The sequence below is a fragment of the Lithobates pipiens genome, unplaced genomic scaffold (genome assembly GCF_037356315.1).
Source record: "Lithobates pipiens isolate NorthernLeopardFrog02 unplaced genomic scaffold, aLitPip1_a1.2 Scaffold_3, whole genome shotgun sequence".
Classification (NCBI taxonomy): Eukaryota; Metazoa; Chordata; class Amphibia; order Anura; family Ranidae; genus Lithobates; species Lithobates pipiens.
Window position 1 is genome coordinate 10,419,628 of NW_027507790.1, and position 23,540 is coordinate 10,443,167.

The 23,540-nt window shown below is 42.9% G+C and overlaps 1 protein-coding gene across 1 annotated transcript in view; it reads left to right on the forward strand.

The window, feature by feature from the left end:
- Positions 1–23,540, forward strand: part of MED13L (mediator complex subunit 13L) — a 227,212-nt gene that overhangs the window by 144,763 nt on the left and 58,909 nt on the right. The window contains exons 3-9 of the mRNA XM_077461264.1: positions 9,206–9,290; positions 13,927–14,010; positions 15,494–15,639; positions 16,517–16,708; positions 18,623–18,811; positions 22,267–22,432; positions 22,986–23,084. Coding sequence (XP_077317390.1) covers positions 9,206–9,290; positions 13,927–14,010; positions 15,494–15,639; positions 16,517–16,708; positions 18,623–18,811; positions 22,267–22,432; positions 22,986–23,084 — 961 coding nt within the window. The remainder of the gene's footprint in view (positions 1–9,205; positions 9,291–13,926; positions 14,011–15,493; positions 15,640–16,516; positions 16,709–18,622; positions 18,812–22,266; positions 22,433–22,985; positions 23,085–23,540) is intronic.

Genomic DNA, 23,540 nt, shown 5'->3' on the forward strand with positions numbered 1-23,540 from the left:
ATTTGTTGCAATTATCTTTTTTCCCTGGAGAAACAATTTAACCAAATAATGTGTCAGATTTTCATGGGAGGGCATATTTATAAAGCAGCAAATGTGACATTCACTGCAGGTGAGTCAATCTCTTTGATGTAAAACACATGCAACAGGAAAATGCACCTGTGATGAATGTTTGGTGAAAGTTGCATTCGCTGCATCTTCTAGGAGTCTGTTTTAGAAATGTTATTAGGATTTTCTCTGCTCTTAGAAGCTTAATTCTGTTATCCTATGTGTCTACTTTAGGCTATTAGCAGTTTTTGAGCTTCCGCATTTGGAGCAATAAAATATAGTTTTTGTAGAGCTTTTGGGAGCGGTTTCCTGGAAGAAGAAAAAAAAACGCTAAGACCCCTTTCGCACAGAGGGCGTTTTGCAGGCGCTATAGCGGTAAAAATAGCGCCTGCAATCCACCCTCAAACAGCTGCTCCATTGTTTTTAGTGTGAAAGCCTGAGGGAGTGGTGCGTTGGCAGGTCATCAGGAAAAGTCCTGCCAGCAGCTTCTTTGAAGTGGTGAAGGAGTGGTGTGTTTACCACTCCTCCACCGCTGCTCCCCATTGAAATCAATGGGGCAGCGCGGCTTTACCGCTGGCAAAATGCCGCTATTGTGGGTGGTTTTAACCTTTTTTCATCCGCTAGTGGCCGAAATTCTGAGCAAATCCGACGGTAAAACGCTGCTAAAAATAGCGTTTTACCACTGACGATATGGGCGGCGCAGTGTGAAAGAGGTCTTCATAGCTTTCTTCTAGCGTTTTTTTTTCTTCTCTCCCTTCTCCATGCACTGTAAAAACACGAATAAAACGCTACTAGAAGCTGGCAAAAAAACTATTATCGGTTTTTTAAGTGTTTTTGTAGTTTATAAAAAATTCTAGTGTGCATGGAGCCGTAATTTTTATTTACTATATAAACATTTGTTTATATCAACCATTCTTTTAAATTTGCTGTGGTGCAGATATAATTTTAGAAGTTGGACACTGCTGTCAATTTACAAATTGAATTGCTTTTATTTTCATCAATGATATATCACTCCCTTGGATTTGTGATTGTTTAGATGTGCCTTTGATTGACTGACACCAATAAATAGATGGATAAAATGGTGCATGTGAAAGTAGCGAATCAGAAAATAAATGGGATGATTTCTGTGTGGTTTAAAGTAAACCTGTCAGAAAAGCCTTGATGGAACAGCGATTGCTGGCATCTTTCTGAAAACGCTAGTTGTCTGGTTTTAGTACTTGAGTTGTATAACCAAGTATCAGAAATCCTGAACTCCTGTACTCATCCTATTTCAGTGATTTAGAAAGTGCTGATACCAAAAAATCACTACAGTTAGGGATCTAATCCTCTCAAAAGGAAAGTAAAACCTGTTGTCCTGTCAGAAATCCAGGGCCATCCTGTGTCAGGTGAACTCTGCACTTTTATCTCAAGCAGTTATCCGTCCTGTCAAGTTCTCTCTGTGGACTACAGAACAACCCTGATATTATGGGAGGGCGAGGTGTTCTGTAATTCTAATGTTCCTCCTGTCATAAGGTGCCAACGATACAGTGCGGTGGGGGGAGTGTTGTCACCCTGTAACCTGTAAAGGGCTTTTTCCATGGATTGATGGCACCAGTTTGAGAGTATTTTGAATTTTTTGAAAGGTGCATTTGACCTGCGCTTGACCTCCTTACTGGAACTTGGCTTCCTTCGAGTGTGTTTTGCATTCCAATAGACTTGAATAGTATTGCAAAACCCATTTGATTCTAACAAAAGCTGTTTAACACAGGCACTAAATGTATGAGGCTACATTTGCGTGGGTGACTAGTGCCTGTGTGATTGACATTGGCAGGAATCTGGTGATTCCTATAGGGGTTTCAGCTACCTGTGCATGGCTAGCTACAGCTGCAGAGCTCTAAATTTCAATGACACATTTTGTGTGCTTCCAGCAGTGATCGCCTGGCAGGTAATTGCTGGCTGGGTGGACAGCCATGGATAGCTGCAGCTGACCTGTCATTGATGTGTGCAGGGCTTGGAGGCTGCAGCTATCCACTCACAGGTGGCTGAATCAGCAGATTCCCACCGCTGTTATTTGCTGGCGCTAGTCGCCCATGTAGCTGCAATAACATAATTTACCTGGGTATAAAATAAATGAGAAATCAAAAAATGATTGCAACCATTACATCTAAATTCTGGTAAGCTGCAGTATATTACATTTGTAACCCTATTTAAAGAGCAGTTTTGTGTAGTCGCTGTTGCCTGTTGCAATAAAAGTGAGGGTTAGGGCGCATGCACACTGCAGCTCAAAAAAAAAAAATGCATTTTTTACAGGCGTTTGAGCTTTTATTTCTGCTTATAAAAGCTTAAAGAAGCTTATTCTTCCTTTTTTTTTTTTTTTTTCTTTCTCGCATTTTTAAGCTCTTTCAAGCTTTTTTAGCATAAGCGTTTTTTTCACAAACCCTCCTAGATAGTATTTTCTTAACTGCTGTATAAAAAAACAACAAAAAGCTGGAACAAATGTTTTTGTGCGTTTTTTTGAGCTCTTTGGGCACTAGCTCCCTTCAAAAACGTGGGTTTGGTGGGGGGTTTATTTTGTGCCTGTAGGAGCATATGCCTGAATAAGCCCTATTGTACATGAGCACATTCGTTTCCACGCAGAAAAAATAAGAGCTCAAAAGCCTGTGGGAGCTACTACTTTGAGCTTCGAGTCCTAACTGTGGGCAGCAGCACCAATTCTGCTCAACGTTTTAGGAGTGTCTGGACATTGTATTCACCCCCGTATAACTGCATAGTAGTGTGGATAAATATTTGATCTTTTCCCACATGGCAGTCCCACAAGATGAATATTCTTTGGGAACGTTTTTGTTTACTTTTATGGCCAAACATAAGACAGTTTATCAAAACGGTTTCTGACACAAATAATAATAATTTAATCATGAACTATTTTTGTTCATGTTTAACATGACACAATGGGGATGGTTTAGGCCCCTCTCACACTGGGACAGTGCGGGCGTCGGCGGTAAAGCGGCGCTATTTTTAGCGCAGTTTTACTATAGTTTTAGTGGCAATATTCGGCCGCTAGCGGGGGCTAAAACCTCCCCGCTAGTGGCCGAAAAAAGGGTTAAAACCGCCCGTATAGCCGTGCTGCCCCATTGAATACACCGCTCCTTCACTGCTCCAAAGATGCTGCTAGCAGTACTTTTTTCACCGTCCTGCTAGCGCACCTCTCCAGTGTGAAAGCCCTCCGGCTTTCACACTGGAGTGAAAGGGACCATTTTTTTTTTCAGGCGCTGTTTTTAGCGCTGTAGCACCTGTGAGAGGGGCCTTACTGAAACTGGAGAGTGCAAAATCTGTTGCAGCTGTGCATGGTAGCAAATCGGCTTCTAACTTCTACTATTTTTTTTTTTTTAAAGTTCACGTTTTAAAAATAAATAACTGCACATCTTTTTGCAGGTAAAAAAAAATTAGCATATTTTTTATTTTTTTATTTGGAGCCTGGAAAGAATTGCACCCCCAATTGGCAGATTGTAGATGCTATGCAGGGCTCTTGCAGGCTGTGTGTGTAAGCTATTGTACGGCCAAGGAGTTGCACATTAACAGGAAGCATCAAAGAACTACCACAGCACTCAATGGCGCCATGGTAGTTCTTTGAGAACTTTAGGCCGACAGCCGCAAAAGCTTCCAGATCTTGTGGTTTTCAATTCACAGAACTCTGTGAATGAGTGGCGTGGCCAGGTGGGCAGAGTCCTGCTCGACCGCGTTTCTGCAGATTCCGGCAGAAAGCAGGGGGAGATGATTCCCCACCGCCTGTGACATCAGGGAGTTGCGGGGGCAGGTGAATTTGTAACATGTTACACCCTGGTGTAACATGTTAAAAAAAAAAAAAAAGTGAACTTATCCTTTAAGTTTTGACAAAAACAAATGGAAGCTGATTGTTTCTATGAAGAGCTGCACCAGATTTTTCACTCTCCAGTTTTAGTAAATCAACCCACTATACTTATTCTGCAAAAATAATCAATACACACCCTTTACTCAACGGCCCTGAAAAATGTGTTTGGAGCAAGCAGTTTTCTTTGTAATCCATGTGAATTTATGTACTGGTAAGGGGTGCTGGAAGGTCTATTGTTGCTGACTGGTGGGGATCTGTTCTTGTGTGATGGGTCTATTTGTTGCTGGGTAAGTCTACTGTTGCTAGTGGGGGGGGGGGGGGGTGTCTTATCTTGCTGCGGGGTCAATTGTTGTTGGGTGGGATCTACTGTTGAGGGAGAGATCTATTGTTGCTGGCTGCTGGAGGCTCTGTTGTTGCTGGGATGGTACTTTGTTGTGGGGGGGTCCATTGTTGCTGGGGAAAAGTCATTTATTGTGTGGAGAATCTGTTGCTGGGGGGTGGAGTCTTGTTGCTGGGGGGTGGAGTCTTGTTGCTGGGGGGTGGAGTCTTGTTGCTGGGGGGTGGAGTCTTGTTGCTGGGGGGTGGAGTCTTGTTGCTGGGGGGTGGAGTCTTGTTGCTGGGGTGGAGTCTTGTTGCTGGGGTGGAGTCTTGTTGCTGGGGTGGAGTCTATTGTTGCTGGGGTGGAGTCTATTGTTGCTGGGGTAGGGTCTATTGCTGCTCATTACAAGGAATCTGTTTTACTATCTTTCTTGTTTTCATTAACAAATGTCATACATAATTACTCAGCAGCACAAAATACTTGGTTCTGTATTCTCTGAAAGGTGCTGTACTGGGAGGTGGTGGAACCAAGGAATGGTGCTCAGAGATGGGTAGGGGGCAGAGATTAAGGGTAACTTGGAAGGGTGGAGTTCCTGTTCCCTGAGGGAGACCATTGAGAGGGAGCATAGTCAACTTCTAACAGATCACCATAGAAAAAAAGGAGATTGAGAGCAATAGAAGGTATCCCCAAGAAAACGGAACTAAAAACCTTGGCTACAGCTCAATCTCTATTGCAAAAAGCTTTGTGATAGAAGGTACTTTTAAAAAAAAAAAAAAGTTGAGAATACATACTGGAATGGCATTTTTTCTCTTTTTCTTTTTTTTTTAAGATTAACCTAAGGGGTTAATCCTCTGCATAGTATAAAAAAGGCTATTTGATCTTGTCTTCTCTTATCCTCACCTTCTCTTACTGAACCCATTCCATTGGCGTCACTCTGCACATGCTCAGTTTGGGTGTTACTACTTGGGAAAGTGGCCCTGTGCTGATCACATGCAATCAGCACTGTCCAGACAGAGGGTCAGGGTTGCTGCAGCCTCATAGGATAGTCAGAGTAGAATGAAAACTCCTACAAGCTTTACCAGACACTGATAGAAGTCACAAGACTGCTATGCTGCTGATGAGAAAAGGTATTTAGCAGTTTATATTTACTAAACGAATTGCATTTCCATGTTCTGTGGGAAATCAGATTTAGTGAATGAGGTTTAGTAACGCTTTACGGGAATACAAAACAAATGTTTACTGGAGTGAAGGTATGGTAAGTGGGAAGGAATGTCCTTTGCAACTGCAGGTCTGAAGCTTTCGACTTCCAAGGCAGCTCCCCCTCCAGCTGCCAGCACTGACTCACTGCAGCATATGCTATCCACCTTCCAAGTTCTCTGGGATCTGACACACTCCCTCCTCCCTTCTATTCATCGGTTAGCAAATCCCCCTCCCGCCTTTTTCTGTGTCCTACACAGTGTTTATCACATTGAATGCTATGTTATATATTTATCTACAGTGCAGTTTCATCTCTTCCCCTGTTGCTTGAACACTGTCAATTTGCTGTTAACCTACAATGTGATATTTGTACTACTTTGTAACTGCTTGCTTGATACCTTGGTGGTCATTGCTCTTATATTATTTGTACATTTGGAATATGTACATGTGCACATTTGAGCGGCCTATTGTAGTGGTACTAGTGGTGTTTACTGTTGGCAGCAGTTTTAAAAACATTATTTCTACATTTAAAGGAGAAGTATGGCCAATACTATTTTGGTCTTACTTCTCCTATGGATCACAGGAGTGCACTTCGGTCTTCACACCTATGACCTGCTGAAGTCACTCAGCCAGTCCAGGCTCTGAAGAGATCCTGACTTTACAGTCCGGATCCACCCAGATGCCTGGATCACCAGCTGGCTCAGCCTCTCATCAAGCCGCTGAGAGCCTGAGCCAGTCGCTCCCACCCCCTCCACAGTGCAGAAATCCAGTGAGCACTGGAGAGGCAGAACTAAGGGTTTGCTGACCGACAGTAACGACCTCTCTGCTCAGAGAAGACCGAGAACTGAGCGATCTGCGTTTGTGTAGCGCCAACGGGGGGCACCTGCAGCTGGGATGAGTGCTTCAGCCATCTAAGGGAGTATGATTTAGTTTTTTTGTATTCCCAAATTACTCTTTTAATTGTCTGGGTTTTGAATATCAATTATTTCTAGCTAAAGGAGCTATTGCTGGTAAATACATATGCATGGTGTTTTTAGTGTACAGGTATTTTTCTTGAGTACCCTATATCAGTAAAAGGTACTAGATGGATGGCCAGATCCACACTTGCACTCTGACTAGCCTTAGGCCCCTTTCACACCTGACGGATCCGTAATGATCCGCCCTGTGAACATCCGCTTGCTCAGCGGGGATCGCTCTGTTGATCCCCGTTGAGCCAGCGGATGACAGGGCGGTCCCTGCGCACAGTGGAGGGACTACCCTGTCAGATCTCCGCTCTCCTCTATGGGGGATCGGATGAACACGGACCGTCTGTCAGTGTTCATCTGATCCGCTCTGCAGACGGATAGAAAAATAGGATTTTCCTCCGTCTGCAGAATCGGACCATAGTGGAGACGGATGATATCTGGTGTCAGCGGATGTTCATCCGCAGACACTCGCTATTCCATAGGGATGCATGTGCATATTTCATCCGAAAACGGATGGATGAAATACGAACATACGGTCCGCACGTGTGAAAGGGGCCTTAAGGACCAGGATTTAGCAGCACTCAAACGGTTTTGATCCTGTGTACGGAAAGGCAGGGAGCGCTTCTGGTAAAGAAACAAGCAATATTGTTCTCTTACACTCCTTATTAATTACTTTCCCTGGGAGCAGTTTTGCACAGGGCTAATAGGCATGTAATTGTTGACAGGTTAGGCTACTGTCATTGTGTCTGCAGGCGGCTAAAAGCTGCATACAGTTGCAGCTAAAATTGTTGAAAGCTGTGGGAGTGTCATTGAGCTAAACATTTACAGCTCATGTGCAGTCTAAAAGACAGGTCTTCCTTCCTTTTTTTTTTTTTTTTTTAAACAGACGTGCTTTGTTGAGAAGATGGCTCTTTACAGCATATGTAAAGAAAGAGCTTAGTATCATAAACAAGATGATCATACATGGTACAGCAAAACCGCAATATAGAGTCGACAATCATTACTTTGAATTCTGCAGACAAGTGTTCACATGTCAAATAAACCCTGCGCGTTATTGTATGTCCAAGGGGACGCAGGGGTAGCATAAAGTAGGGTATATCCAACATCCAGACCCAACCCCCCACCAGCGGGAGTTTAGGTAAATGTCTAGGGGGGCGACACTTTCTCAAATTTCCAATGGCGACCACTATTTGAGCAGGTCATTTTATATAAGGGCAGGGCTGCATTTACCTTGGACTCCCAAGCGGACACCGTGGGTTGGTCTGAAGACGACCATTTCAGTAAAATCTTTTTGTAGAGTAGATAGGCTAAGGCTATAAGAAACTTTCGATTGATGAGAGCATTGGTCGTCAACGGGGATGCCCAATAAGGCCAAAGAGGGAGTAGACAGATCTTAATGCTGTGATAAGTACATTAACTAACTCATAGCAATCAATATTATCTTGAGTTCAGCACTGCCAGTCATCTTCGGACAGAATGATGCTTGCATTCTCTCTGAGTTCAGCCTGTTAATGACAACTTCCTCCACCAGTTGCATCAAAGCAAAAGGTGCGCAATGTTTTGTTTTCTTTCTAAAAAAATCCACAAACTCCACAGAAAAACTTGCTCCTTGCTAGCATGCTGCAGAATGGGACCTTTGCCATTTGGGGGAAGCAGTAGTATCATTGCAGAGGTCCAACATCCCCCCTGCCAAGTTAGACCTATAGCTCTACAATCTGCAAATTGCATACGCCCTTCTGATTGGAGAGCTCTGGCATCACATCGCTTCTTTCACACAGAGAGCAAAGGTCCCACTCTGCAGAACACTGGCAGAACACAGGCTTCTTCTGATTTGTAAAGAGAGCATACAGCAAGACTTTGCACACATTATTGTGATGCACCTTGAATGTATTTATAATGAAGTTTTACTTGGACTGTACAGCAGCAGACATTTCAGTAAAAGCAGGGGCTGGCCTCTCTCCCTTTTGTAAAAATCACTTGCTGATATTGTCCTAAGGGTACCAATAATGAAATAAATTAGATTGCTGGATCACAGAGAGAGGTAAATATTGAAGCATACATGGGCTACACTTGACTAAGAAAAGGTTTATCCGTTTTTGAATGGAACAGTGCAATGTGACGTTTGGGTCAGCAGTGGTTTGTGCAAACAAGCCAAAAAAAGTGTGTGTATTTTTATCTATATAATATGAACCAAACAATTAAAGCAATTGTCAAGAACATAATTTGTTGGTAGTTTAATCTTTTTCATGCATCTTTGTGTGTACCTTGTATAAATTTCAATTATTTCTGGCTGGGCTGACTTTTCCACACTCCTGACAGACAAGCCTGCTTCTAGAGCCTGATGGGTACTTTTTGCTTTTGTTTGTCTATGGCCATGATATGTACAGTGATATTTGTAAGAAATGTATTTTCTTTCGTCTCATTGAAATGTACAGAGAATCACTTAAAAATGTGGTTATTGGTTCTTCAGATTTTGCTGTAAAACCATAGCCATCACACCAAATGCAATAACCCAGGTATCGGCCAGAATTTACCTGGCTGAAGTTAGACCAGCACAAGATTTTAATTGGTTGTTCTTTTTACTGCCTGCACTGTGTGGTGTTAATTGATAAGTTTGTCTTTGGAATGTGTCGTGTAACATGTTCCATCTCCTGCCCCCTCTCCCCCTATATCAGATGACATGCATTTTAATTGGTGGTATTACAATAAAAATGCAACGTTCTGTTTTAGATGCTTTTGGTTTTCACTACACGTCACTTTGTCCTGTTATAAGTAACAAGTTCATAAAGAAGTTCATGTTTGAATTGATGCTAGTCTACATTTCTTTTGCAGTGCAGGAAGAGGGACTGTGGGAAAATGGGCTTTCCTATGAGTGTCGGACTCTACTCTTCAAGGCCATTCACAATCTTTTGGAAAGGTAAGATATTTGCTCACATAGGAATATATGAGATCAGTGATCACACTGCATATGAATAGCTGGGTAGATACTACCAGACAAGTTTAAAATCAAAGGTAACAGTGAAAACTTCACATATTAGAAATACTATTAAAAAATGTATAGTAGATTGTCTTCTGGAAGACACCACAGCTCTCCTTCAGGCAGGAAAGACCGAGATCAAAAGAAAAAAATAAACGATCTTGGCCTTTCCAGCCGAGTACCCGGCATTGATTACTTCGACCGGGCCAGATGTGATGTCATAATGTCATGACTGGGCCCCCGAGGGTTCATAGAGATTGGACTCGGGGACCATCTGTCTCTTGGAAATCTCTATGCTCAACTTCTGGCATCGGTGGGTTCCTTCTCTTGCTCGCCGATCACACGGGCGAGCTGGTACAAGCACCGGAGGGCGGCAGGAAGGGTTCCCCCTTCTGCTGCCCTCAGGTGCTTCTTCAAGCAGCTGAGCTGCCGCTATGATTGTTCTTACGGTGCAGGGAATCGCCAGCTGAAAAAGATATCTGGATGATTCCTGTAGCTGCACTACACTCAATATCCAGGACATCAGACATCATATGACGTACCTCAGTTCCAGGTATGGTATATATTTTTTTCACATAAATATATTGGTCTATCTGCTAATCACTGAAGTAGATAAAACTACTTCAGTGATCTTAATTTGTTTGCGGGTCTATGCCTGATGCATTGTGAACACAGGATGTCGGCTGCTCAGCACAAGTGCCATTCAGAGAATACTTTGCATCCTCTGAATAAATGCAAAGCGTTCTGTGATTGGAAGGGCAATGATGTCATGCACTCCACCTCATCCAATCGGAGGATGCATTGCAAATTATTCTCTGAATGGCCCTGTTCAGAATACATCAAGCTGGCCACTCAGCACAGGACCCGGAAGCAAGATTTTCAGCTTCCATCGGCTGGGTATGGTATATACATTTTTATAATGGTCCAGTCTTTAAAAAATATACCATAACTGGAATTCTTTTTTTTAAGATTTTCTGTGCCACAATCTGCTACTTACTACTCTCACAGTGGCTTATAGCAGTATATTACCACCATGGAAATTTAAATAAGGGGTAAATTGTTTAGGTTTGCAATGTTTGATCTGTTGCCACATTAATGCCCCATACACGCGGTCGGACATTCCGATCACAAAATCCGTAAGATTTTTTCTGATGGATTTTGGCTGAAACTTGTATTGTATACACACGGTCGTACAAAGTTGTCGGAAAATCCGATCGTTCGGAACGAGGTGACGTAAACATTGTATGACTGGACTACATAGAGGCCAGTAGCCAATAGCTTTCGTCTCCAAATTTTTTCTGATCATGCGTGGCACTTTGTGCGTCGGAATTCTCTACACACGAGCAGAAAAAATCCAATCGGATTTTTTTGTTGGAAAATTTTAGAGCATGCTCTCAAACTTTTTCCGTTGGAAATTCTGCCGGAAAAAGTCCGATAGAGCCCACACACAATCAGATTTTCTCGACAACATAATCCGATCTGACTTTTTCTGTCGTAAATTCCGACCGCATGTATGGGGCATTATAGTTCAGATTAGAATTTTCATAAGGTAGTCCTCAATGGCAGCTTCTGCATTGTCTCTGCATAGAATTCCTTTAAATGCACAAAATGGATCAAGGTTCTTATGGCCCATATGACAGGGGCTTACAATCAACTCAGTTGCAGCTTTCGTTTGGGCAGCTGTAGCTTCTATTTGCATATAACGCACAGAGCAAGTTTTAGGAGTTTTAGATTTCGCCTCACACTCAGGTGATATGCTAGAGGATTCACCCAACATCACCCACTAGTGATTTTTATTTGGGGTTAAATCTCACATGAAATAACTAACTTTGTTAGGGGTCAACCCCTCTTAAAACTCTCAAATGACAGTGTGCCACCCCTCATATCCTACTCTAGTGACCTCAACAGGGGGTCACTTCTCACGTCCTATTCTAGTGTCCTCATTAGGGGGCCCACATCTCATTAATTTTTTTGTTTTTCTCAAGCCTAACTCTAGGGCCCCCTTTATAGAAGTCATGTTTTCCATAATTCCAAAGACTTGAAGAATTGTGAATATTAACATCTTTTGAAAATCCCATTAATCATTTACCTGTAAATCCCCTAAAGACATCTGGAAAAATATATAACAAGTTATTTTTTTTATTTTTTTGCAAGGACATGCTTTTCAAACACGGCGTGTTGTATGTCTGTATCTCGTGCTCTAGTAACCTCACCTGCTTTATGCTTTAATGTCCTTCTTCACATGTCTTAGGTCTCATTTACATCAAGACAATCTGATGCAGTGTGTTCAGCGCACGGATTTTAATGGGCACGTGCCACATTTTAATGTACAGGAACTGCTAGCGCACAACAACTGACTAGAAATGAGACCTGCGCAATTTTTGCTAATGTAGTGTACTACAACATGCTGTAGTGCATTACGGTGTGTCGCTATGCAATGCATAACAGGTATATTACCTTTGTGCATTGTGGAACTATTCATTTTCAATGACTCCCCAACACATTAACATGTATGTGGTGCAATTCTGTGTGCTACTGCAATGCATAGATATGAAAAGCCCTTAAGCTGAAAATATGATGGAAAAACGCTGACTAAATAACACTCAATATCAGCATTCTTTTGCTGGAGTTTTTCAGTTTTTGTGTTGACTGGCGTGAATAGCGGGTTGTTAAGGATGTGGGCACCGCACGCTCTGCAACAACCGAAGACTCATGGCAAACAAAAGAATGCCAGCATTAAAAAATAAAAACTGTGTGAGGGTCCCTACTCATTCACGTGGGGGGGGGGGGGGGGACCTGGGGGCCCCCTTGCTAACCACTTCAATGCCAGGCACTTTGCCACCTTCCTGCCCAGGACAATTTTCAGCTTTCAGCGCTGTCTCACTTTGAATGACAATTGCACGGTCATGCTACGCTGTATTCAAATGACATTTTTCTTCCAACAATTTTTTTTTTTTGTTTGTTTTTTTTGCACTATAAACAAAAAAGACAGCCAATTTTGAAAATAACTCAAAAACTGATGGGCTGGCACTGATGGGGAGCTACTGACAGGCATAAATGAGTGGCATCTTAAGGGCACCGATTGGCACTTTTATGGGCACTGTTTGGCACTGTTGTGGGCACCGATTGCCACTTATGGGCACTGGCAGGTTTTCTTTCTGGGGCACAGGCTGGTAGGTGACGGGCACATCTGATGGAGGCTGCTGAGCGGCACTCCCTGTCGGCGTGAACCGAGGAAAGCCGTTAATCTGCATTTCCTGATTCACGTGTTAATCAGCTGTGATTGGTCACAGCATACCACAATCTGCTTTGTGGTGTGTCAGACTGACACACAGCACCCTTGATTGCAGCTCGGCGCACCTGCTTGTTATCTTGATCACGTTATATGACGTCCAATCAGGATAACTAAACGACTTTGCCACCCGTCATATTGCTATTGGTTAAAGGGGGCTTCCATATTCTGCTAAACCCCCCACCTGCAAGCTCCCACAACCCCTGGCCAGGGTTGTGGGGAAGAGGGCCCCGTATGTTCGCCTGGTATGCTCCCCTATGCTGTTTTTTATTTTTATTTTTTCAAGCTTTAATTGCCGTCATCTTTTGTTTACATTCAGCCATCGGCAGGGAACCCCCGCTGACAGCTGATGAGCCATCTTTTAAGGATGCAGCTATTCACTGGTTGTTAAGGATGCTGGTGACAGAATTTAGGAGTGTTCAGCATTTTTTTCTGCTGGCAAATCGCTCCCAAAAGCCAAACATTTTTTTACTGCTCCTAAGCCCTGGTTCACACTGGTGCGATTTGACAATTTTAAATCGCATGACAAGTCACAGTTCCATTGCCAGCAATGGAACTATTCAAATAGTTGCGACTCAAGTCACAGCAACTTTAAAAAACGTTTCTGCACTACTTTTTTGGGGATTCCATTGCGACTTGCATAGACTTCTGTTAAATCGCAAGCCGCAGTGAAATCAAACTGAAGCTGAAGTAGTTTGATTTCAAAGCAGCTCTGGTGTGAACCAGGGCTAAATACTAAACCTTCAAAAAAGCTGCTAGATTAAAATATTGTGTATGGATAGTAGGATAACACTATTTGCTTCTAGAGGCAGAAATAAAAAATGCTCAAAAACTGCTGCTAGGAGCTTTTAATCTAGTGTGCATGGAGCGTTAGGTCCGGTTCACACTGAGGCAGCACAACTTACAGTGCGACTGCCTCAGGCGACCTGGACACGACCGATGCGGCGACTTGCAAAACGACTTCTGTATAGAAGTCAATGCAAGTCCCCCCCAAAGTCGTACAGCAACCTTTTTCTAAGTCTGAGCGACTTGTGACGGTTCCATTGTACAGAACGGGACGTGACTTGTCAGGCGGCTAAGTCGCCTGACAAGTTGTCCCAGTGTGAACCGACCCTTAAAGTTCAGTGAAGTAATTATCTCTTCAATCTAAGCGCACTCTAATTAGGGCGCAGCTAGAAAAATAGACTACTTATTGTGTTAGTGATAGTATTCATTGTAGCTAGTCATTTTGCTCTGATAAAAGTTCTTTGGAAATATGACTTTATTATACTTTATCCTTTCTAGGTGTTTGCTGGATAAAAGTTTTGTGCGAATTGGAAAATGGTTTGTGAAGCCTTGTGAGAGGGAGGAAAAAAACCTATCGAAAAGGTAAATACCAGGCTTCAAAGAGAACGTTCTGTAAGCTTGCCCATGTAGAATATGTCCGTTATACCCTCTGTCAGTCGCCCAGCCTGCTCTGCAGAGGTTCCCAAGAAGCACACTAGCAGTCGTGGCTGTTGATGAGTTTTTCATGTTCTTTCTCCTTAAATTTTTGTATAAATGCCATGCTTAATGAGATAAGAAGTCACAATCATAATGTTCAGTTCTGTCTTGTTAGATATTGGTAAAGAAAAATACATATCCAAAGCTGCTTTAATTTGCATGCATGAATCAAATGAAATTGAAATATATAGAGTTAAGTGTGTCCATTGATGGGCTGTTTCTACAGCAAGCATTCAGATGTCAAATATTTTATTGATAAATGTTACTGGTTTGAAGTGTTTTGGTTGTGAAGGGGTCATCACATCTAAACGTGGTGATAAATGTTGCACCACCTTCCCTTGCATATATTAGTATGACATTTTTATAGGAGTTGCTGTGATAGAGACACTGTTGTGTTGAGTGGTGCTTGTAGCGTTTGTCTTCCTGCTAGTGTGCAATGCAGAGTTGTGTGGAGCTCCATAAATTTTGAGGAAAACCTACATTTCCCTCCCTTTCTCTTTTCTGTCCTCTGATTGGTGTAACAATCGGAGTATGTTCTCGTTTTGCAGTCTGCTACTTTGTGTGTATCAGTGCGCATACATGTGTTTTCCTCCTCAGTGTTGTAATTATGCATAGGCTGACATGGAGACATTAGCTGTTGCTATGGCAACCTGGTTTAAGTCGACAAGTTCCTGGCATGATGTCATTAGGACAGCATCCCCCTCCCATCTATCTCCCTGCATGCAGAGAGTGATTCTGATTATTCCAGCCAATCTAACCCCCAACTACAGTATGTCTGTTCACGTGCCCTTGCTGGAATAGCAAATTTCCCTGGGGCTACATGAAGCACCTTTGAGAACATGTAACCAGACAAGCCCACTTTTGTCTTTAGGCTGGTAAAGCTGAACATAATTTCAAGATTTCATAGAGAGAAATTCAGCCTCGTGTAAATTCTTCAACAATACATTGGTGAAAATACATAAGACCTCGCTGTATCTGGACAGACTACTGTGTCAGCATTATTCATAGCCTCCCTTTTCTCTGTTCAGTGAATATAGTGCTATTGAAAAGCTGTCCATGGCTACTGTGCCTTGTACTTCTTTATATGTGTAATATATATATATATATATATATATATATATATATATATATATATATATATATATATATATATATATATTGTGTTCTGCATAGATACAATATTAGTCTGACTGTGTATGACTGTTGGGGAAGTTATCATTATTTCCCCAGACAGCGGTCTTATCTGCCATTCATTTACACTTCAGGTGATTAAACAATAGAAACCACCTAAGAGGGATGAGTTGAGGACAAGGTACTATGCGGTAGGGAGTTTTTCAATAACTATGGGCCTTGCCTTTTTTGTCCTCAGCGAGAACCTCTCCTGCTCATTTACCTTTTTTCTCCATGGAGAAAGCAGTGTTTGCACAAGTGTGGAGATTGCTCAACACCAGCCAGTGTATCTCATCAACCAACATCATCTCCACCTGGCTCAGACGTCCCACACACCATGCCAAGGTGAGCCCAGCTGAGATCACTTCACTTTCAGAAAAATTACTATTTTGTAATGTCATCTCTTTGTATATTGTTGCATAGAATGGAAGACAGAGCAGTTTAGTCTTAAAATGATTGTAAAGTCTATTTTTTTTTTTTTCTATTAAAATAACAAACATACTTACCTGCTCTGTGCAGTTGGTTTTGTACAGAGCAGCCTGGGTCCTCCTCTTTTCGGTCCCTGGTTAGAGCTCCTGGCCCCTCTTTCCTGTTGTGTGTGCCCCCACAGCAAGCAGCTTGCTATGGGGGCACCCAAGCTGCAGCTCTGTGTATCCATTCAGGCACAGAGCTGCGGCCCCGCCCCTTCTCTCTCCCGATTGGCTGAGTTTGACAGCAGCAGGAGCCAATGGCACCTCTGCTGTGTCTCAGCCAATTGGGAGGGAGAGTCCCAGACAGCTGAGGGAGTCGTGGACATCGGAGGATAGAGGTGGGCTCAGTTAAGTAATAGAGGGGCTGCTGCACACAGAAGGCTTTAACCTTCTGCCTTTATAACCACTTTAAAGATGAGCTCCATATAAAACAAAGTGCCAGAATTTGATCCTCGTTTGGGTCTTCAAGATGAAGAGTATACTTTAGGTGGGGCAACGCTGCTCCTCAGAAAATTACCCAGTGAAGCCTTTTATGTTTGTACAGGTGGTAGGAGGGATCTCCCACCACAGTCTTGGAAACCTGTAACACAGAAATAACCTTTGCTCCAGTCTACATAAAATGGAATGGTAACACTGTCTTTCCAGCCAAGAAAAGGTTGAATGTATTACTAATTTTATGAATTTATGTGCCTAATTAATTACAGAATACATAGAAGGTGGCTTTAATAAATCCTCTTTTTTGTTTTTATCAGTTATCCTGAGCCCTTACGGGTTGAGTGGTACCCTAACTGGGCATGCTTATAAAACCTCTGACCCCACCACCCGCAAACTGCTGGAGGAATGGCGACCTTTCTATCCTACTGTGTTGTCTGCCAGAAAGGAACAGGAAGATCAGGAAATGCTTTATGATGATGACTTTCCTGCAGCAGTGGAAGTAATTGTGGGTAAGGAGCTACTGTTAAGACTACAGATTTATAGATACTAAAGTTGAAGGTTTTGTTGTTTGGTTTTAATTCTGGTATAAATCATGTGTGTAATTATTTTTTTTGGTATACAATTTAAAATGTAATATATGTTAAATTTCATGTTAAAAAAATGCAAAGAAGAATCGATGCATTATAGTGCTTTACTGCATGTTAAAGTGGAAGTAAACTCCCCTATCGTTTTCAGCCAAGGAAGCTGCCATCTTTGCTTCTGTTTAATCTTCACCTGCTATCACACCAGCCATTGGATGGTTTGATAGTTTGTCTAAGAGCACAGCCAATATGCAGTTAGCATTCCCGGGATGCTTTTTTTTTTTCAACTGTTTAAATCGATGGGTTCACTTCCACTTTAATGCACCTTATGTGCATTAGCACATTGTGGTGCCATTCATTTTGATTCGCACCCCAATGCACAAAGACCACGCAGCTCTGACCTGGCCAATACAGTACATGTATTGAAATTCGGTTGGTATAGCAGGGACCAGCTGAATTTTGATGCATGCATGGGCAGGTTGGCTCTACACAAGTTCACCAATCTATTGTATACAAGCAGCCTTTTCGAAAATTTTCTCTCAGCAGCCTGCTGCTGTCAGAATACAATTGGACAAAATCGATATTCTCCTGCACCAATGAGGGGGACCTAAAATTAAGTTGGTGGTATTTTCATGATGGTGTTAATATGTAGTTGTTCATGCATGCCCCGCTGCCCTGGCCGTCTGGGGGGAGTCCTAAATACTATATGCAAAAGGCGTGTGGCCTGATGCTCGAGTCCTTTTAAAGCGTTTATTTCAAACAAATAGGTATGTACAGAAAATATCACTTTTTTAATAGTATTACATGTGCTGAGCACACAGCCAAATCTGTCCAACTCCCTCCCCCCCCCCCCCCCCCCCCCCCCCCCTTTCAAGCACACATACAGAGAGCAGCAATGCTGCACAGTGGCACACGGCAACACTATGGCAGGGGAATCTGCATAGCCCCACCAAAGGTTTATTGGGGAGAGAGCTTGTCCCTACATGCACATCCAGCCATGGATCAGTGCTTGTTTGAGAGATCACAACATCATCACCCCATTGGGAAAGATTGCAAGACAAATGGATGACCTGATCCCTATACATACTGATATGTTAAGAGCGCGGAGATGCAGAAAAAAATACCACAGTAGTGAAAAATAACCCTCCCGTTTGGTCACTATTCACCCTGTGATAAATCATCCAGCCGGCCCCCACTATTCTACCATACAGACCAGACCTGGTCTTAGGCTCTGAGGAAGATGATTATCTTCGAAACGCGTTAGCCCAATGAGCTGATTTATTCACCTTTTATCCATTTATATGGGCATTGTTTTACATGTAATACTATTTGTTTTAGTGCTATTTTTCTTGTAACCTAGCCACCTATGAATACGTGATATTTTCTGTACATACCCATTTAGTTTGAAATTAATGCTTTAAAAGGATTGTACATCAGGCCACAGGCCTTTCTCATCTCTTTTATTAGAATACAATAGCGCAATGGGAGAATTTTCCCTTCCACATCGAGTGTATGGATGGGGGAATTAAGTCGTTTTCTTTCATTCAACCCGCTGGTTGAAAGAAAAATAAAAGGGCTAGTTTATGGCCAGCCTTATAATGCACAGTAATGCACTACTGTGTGTTGAGGTGTAGTGCATCTGAAAAATTTCTGTATGTTAATTTTTTGGTCCATTACATTGAAAATGAATGGGCTGCCCTAATGCAACAAGTTAATGTGCGACAACACAGTCCACAAGAAGGGAGAAGTGTGAATCCAGCCTTAAAAATAACTCTTTATGGCAAACTAATGTAAACAAGCAATGAAATGTAACTTTTTTATTTTTATTTCCCCATTTGTTAGGTGGTGTTCGGATGGTGTACCCATCAGCATTTGTTCTTATAGCTCACAGTGACCTGCCTGTTCCACCCAGCACTGGAGCCTCTGTGCAGAATACCACAAGTATACAGCAAAACACAGCTGCTACTAAAGACCCCAGCCCATGTAGAATGCCCCTAACTCCACCCACTTCACCAGATCAGGCTGTACCTGGTAAGAATGATAATGTGAAAAGTGTTACATGACCCTTTATACAAAAACGGGTGAAAAATGCAACATTGATAATCCAGAAACCCACATATTGCTTATAAAGATGAAATCCAGGTATTTAAACTCGAGAGCAAAAAAAACGATTATTTTGCAGTTTGCCAGTCCTTAGATTACATTAGTTTTAATTTTTCAGGCTAAGAATATTTACAGTATGTACATAAATTACCTGTTGCTTTTGCCAGAAATGCAGTCTCCTTTCACTTATGCTGCATACCCACGATTGGACTATCCGGCGGACAATCTGCCGGACTTTGCGGCGGAGGTCCGCCGGACTTTCCGAACGAGCGGACTTGTCCACACATGACCGGACTTTTCCGGCGGACAATCCGCCGGACTTTTGAAATGAACCGACTTGCCCACACACGGGGTAAAGTCTATTTATTTTGAACGTGACTCCAGGTAGACTGGACTAGCGAAGGAAGTCAATATTGCCGCTTCCATTGGCGAGATTGACACCTCGCGATCCCCGTTGCCTGGTATGGATTTAAAGGGGAACCCCTACGCCGAAAAACGTTGTGGGGGTCCCTCCAAGGTCCATAGCAGACCCTTATCCGAGCACGCAGCCCGGCCAGTCAGGAAAGGGGGTGGGGACGAGCGAGCGCCCCTCCCCTCCTGAACCGTACCAGGCCGCGTGCCTTAAACATGGGGGGGGGGGGTGCTTTGGGGAAGGGGGGTCCCTGAGGGCCCCCCACCCCAAGGCACCTTGTCTCTGTGGTGATGAGGACAAGGGCCTCTTTCCGACAACCCTGGCCATTGGTTGTTTGGGTCTGTGGGCGGGGGGGCTTATCAGAATCCAGGGGCTCCCAGATTCCGGCCCCCTACCCTATGTAAATTAGTATGGGGTACGATGTACCCCTACCAATTTACCTGGGGAAAAAGTGTTAAAAAAACACAACACATGTTTTTAAAGTACTTTATTAGACAGCTCCAGGGGTCTTCTTCCGACTTCGGGGGTCTTCTCGCCAGGCTCCTCCGCTATCTTCTGCTCTTTTACTGCTAGCTCTTTTACTAGCGGAGGAGCCCGGCTTTCTCCTTCTTCTACTTCTTCTTCTTCAAGACCCCGAAGCTGTCTAATACAGTACTTTAAAAACCTGTGTTGTGTTATTTTTATTAACACTTTTTTTTTTTACCCAGGTGAATGGGTAGGGGTACATTGTACCCCATACTCATTCACATAGGGGGTAGGGGGCCAGAATCTGGGGGCCCCCTTATTAAAGGGGCTCCCGGATTCTGATAAGCCCCCAGCCCGCAGACCCCAACAACCAACGACCAGGGTTGTCGGGAAGAGGCCAAAGCACCCCCCTCATGTTGAGGGCACACGGCCTGGTACGGTTCAGGAGGGGGGAGGTGCTTGCTCGTCCCCACCCCCTTTCCTGACTGGCCGGGCTGCGTGCTCGCATAAGGGTCTGCTATGGACTTTGGGGGGGGGGGGACCCTACACCGTTTTTTTTCTGCATAGGGGGTTCCCCTTTAAATCCATACCAGGCAACGGGGCTCGCAAGGTGTCAATCTCGCCGATGGAGGCGGTGACATTGACTTCCTTCGCTAGTCCCGTCTACCTGGAGTCACCTTAAAAATGAACGGACTTTACTCCGTGTGTGGGCAAGTCCATTCATTTCAAAAGTCTGGCGAAGCAGCACGCAAGATGGGCGGATTGTCCACCGGACTGCCTAGTCCGGCGGACAATTTTGAGTCAAGACTTCTTTCTAAGTCCGCCGGACTTTTGGGAGGAAAAAGTCAGCCGGGGCCCACACACGGCAAATTGTCTGGTGGACTCTGGCCCACCAGACCAAGTCTGTCGGATAGTCCGATCGTGTGTATGCGGCATTACTGTGAGCTGAGCTGAAAGCACAAGCAATGTTCTCTTCGGTAAACTTCTAATCCTCCCCCCCAACACCAGTCTAGTGTGGGTGACCTTTTTTAAAGAGGAGGGCCAGTTTAAAAAAAAAAAAAAAAAAAAAAGTCAGCAGCTGCAAACACTGCAGCTGCTGACTTAATAAAATCACTTACCTGTCCAGGGCGCCCGCGATGTCGGCCGCCCGAGGCCGAGCCGTCCCTCGGCTCTCGGGTCCCGGCGCCGCCATTCCCTGTAAGGGAAACAGGCAGCGGAGCCTTACGGCTTCACTGCCCGTTTCCTACTGCGCATGCGCGAGTCCCGGAACTACTGCGCATGCGCGAGTCCCGCAGCGCTTTCTGAATGGGACGCGCTGTGTTCTGGAACACACAGTTCCCAGAACACAGCGCGACCCATTACCCAGAAGACGCCGCGACGAAGACAGAAGATCTCCGCGGAGGAGGAAGAGGAAGATTAGGATAAAGTGCCTAGCAACAGGCATTTCTGGTAAGTAAAAAAAAAAAATTTTTTCTCATTTTATTTTTTTTAGATTTTTTTGTCATTTTTAACATTTTTTGGTTTTCAGGGTGGCCCTCCACTTTAAGCACATTTTTTTTTAGGTTTTTGTAAGAGGAGACTTGTTGTTAAGTTGTTGTTAGTCTTAAAATGCACCAAAAATGCATGTACATGGTTTTTGACACAGTTCCATGGAATGGTATGGACCCCAAAACACACCTTCCAGCATAAAAAAAAAGTCCCTGCACTTCTTCCTAAAATGCATTGCGGGAAACTGAATAGATGTGAACAGAACTCATTGGAAACCTTATTAATTTTTTTTTCTATCATGAGTTCCTGCCCTTCTGGAAACGCACAAAAAACGCACAGGTATGAACCTAGCTTAAGACAGGAAGTGTGCTACTTGCAAGATCACCGGGTGAAAATGAAGAGAAACCAACCCTAAAAGGACACAAGTTCAGCCACTACACCTAAGGACTAGTTAAGCTGCAATATATTGGATATATAGGTTTTTAGGTTTCGATACGCTTTAAGCTAAGCAGCATGTTAAACAGATTGTTCTCTCTCCGCTTCACATCTGGGCTTTCAAGCCAGGTTTAAAAAAATTATGATTTTGATAAACGGGTGTTTCCTTCTCTGTTCATGATGTGAATGTGTGGGAAATGCTTTAGCAAATCCTTCATGTATACCTTGCATTCTCATAACTAATTTGTGTAGTGTGGAAATGCAACTTAGAACCATCCTTTGTGATGGCAGTCATGAATATTTAAAACTGTATCTGACATTCAGAAACCAGTGATTGTTGAGGGAAAACTAAATTTTTATTTTTTATTTTTATTGCTGTAAAGTTTAGGAATGTACATTTGTACATTCTTTGGCTCCCTCTGCTGGCCATTTTTTTAAATGTAAGATATTTTTCTTTGTGAAAACAATGGAAAAAAGGTGTACAGTCACAAGGAAGGGCAAATTTGCATGTTCTAAATGTGCCATATAACATTGATCTTTTTCCTGTCATGTATAGCAACTTTAAATGTCACATTCTTTCCAGGAGATTTTAGGCCTTTGTCAGCAAATGGGAACAGCCAGGCAACAGCAGACATTGCCAGCCATACAAGGCACAGTCCAAAGCGTGCTGGAAGGAGCTATTTAAAGTTGCGAAGTCACATGACACAGAGAGTATGGAGGGAATGCATTGTAAACAGAAACCCATCAAGGTATGTCTTTTTTCAGTTTGAAAATGTTTAAAAATGTACACTAATTATGATTGAAAAATAAACCTTGAGATTTTACAGGCAACACAACTTACCTCTCAGAGCTTCAGCTTTTCATCCAGACATTGTTGTATTGTGCCAGTCCAGAACACTTCTGCTTGTCAATAACCTAGAGATCTGGTCACTTTCTACTTAACTATTTGTTATCAAAGGATCTATTCCTAGCTGCTCCCACGGTAGGCCCCTTGATTTCTCTGAGAAACGCAATGCCCAGAAGAGATTTAGTGGTGTTACTTTTCACAGCCAGTAATCTTTGATTTTTGAATATGATTGGGGATGCATCAGGTAGAGAGACAGAAATGTTGCACATATTTGGGGACTTGCCCACCTTGCAAGTGAGTAGTATTGTAAAATCTAGTTACATACGATTGCATATAATTTAGATTAAAGTCAATGTTCTGATGCTTACAATGGAAGCAATGTAATTTGTAACATACAATTGCTTTTGTTCACAAGGAGTTTGAAAGTGTCTCCCTTTTGTCCCCTGTTGTTAAAGGGCATCTGGTGCAAACCAGCAGGAAGAAGAGGCATCAGTGAATAGAACACGTTGGGATTTTGTGGATCCTACCCAGAGGGTTAGCTGTTTATGCTCAAGGTAATGACTGTGTTTATATGATTCTTCATGTTCGGGCATCCTGTGGGCTACTCTGTTTTGGAGTGTTTCTTCAGTATTTCAGCTTTATATTATATAAAAATATCTACATTTATTTTCCGCTCTCAAACGAACTGTCTATTTTATTTCATTACACACGCCCTTACATCCTGGCAGTACATCCCATTTAGCAGGTACTAAGCGTCTTAAAAAGTCCAGATATAATTAGATCATAACATTTTCATTTTGACTTGAATCATGCATTACATACATAATCCCCATCATACCAATTAGGATGGTTTGGTTAACAATATAAATAGGCTTGAAAAATATTTACCAATATTACCAAGATTGTTTATGATCACTGGAATGTTTTGTAGCTTTTTTTTTTTCTTAAGAAAAACTACTGTACATTGAGCAATATGTTTTTACATACAAATACACGCATTTTTTGTGATG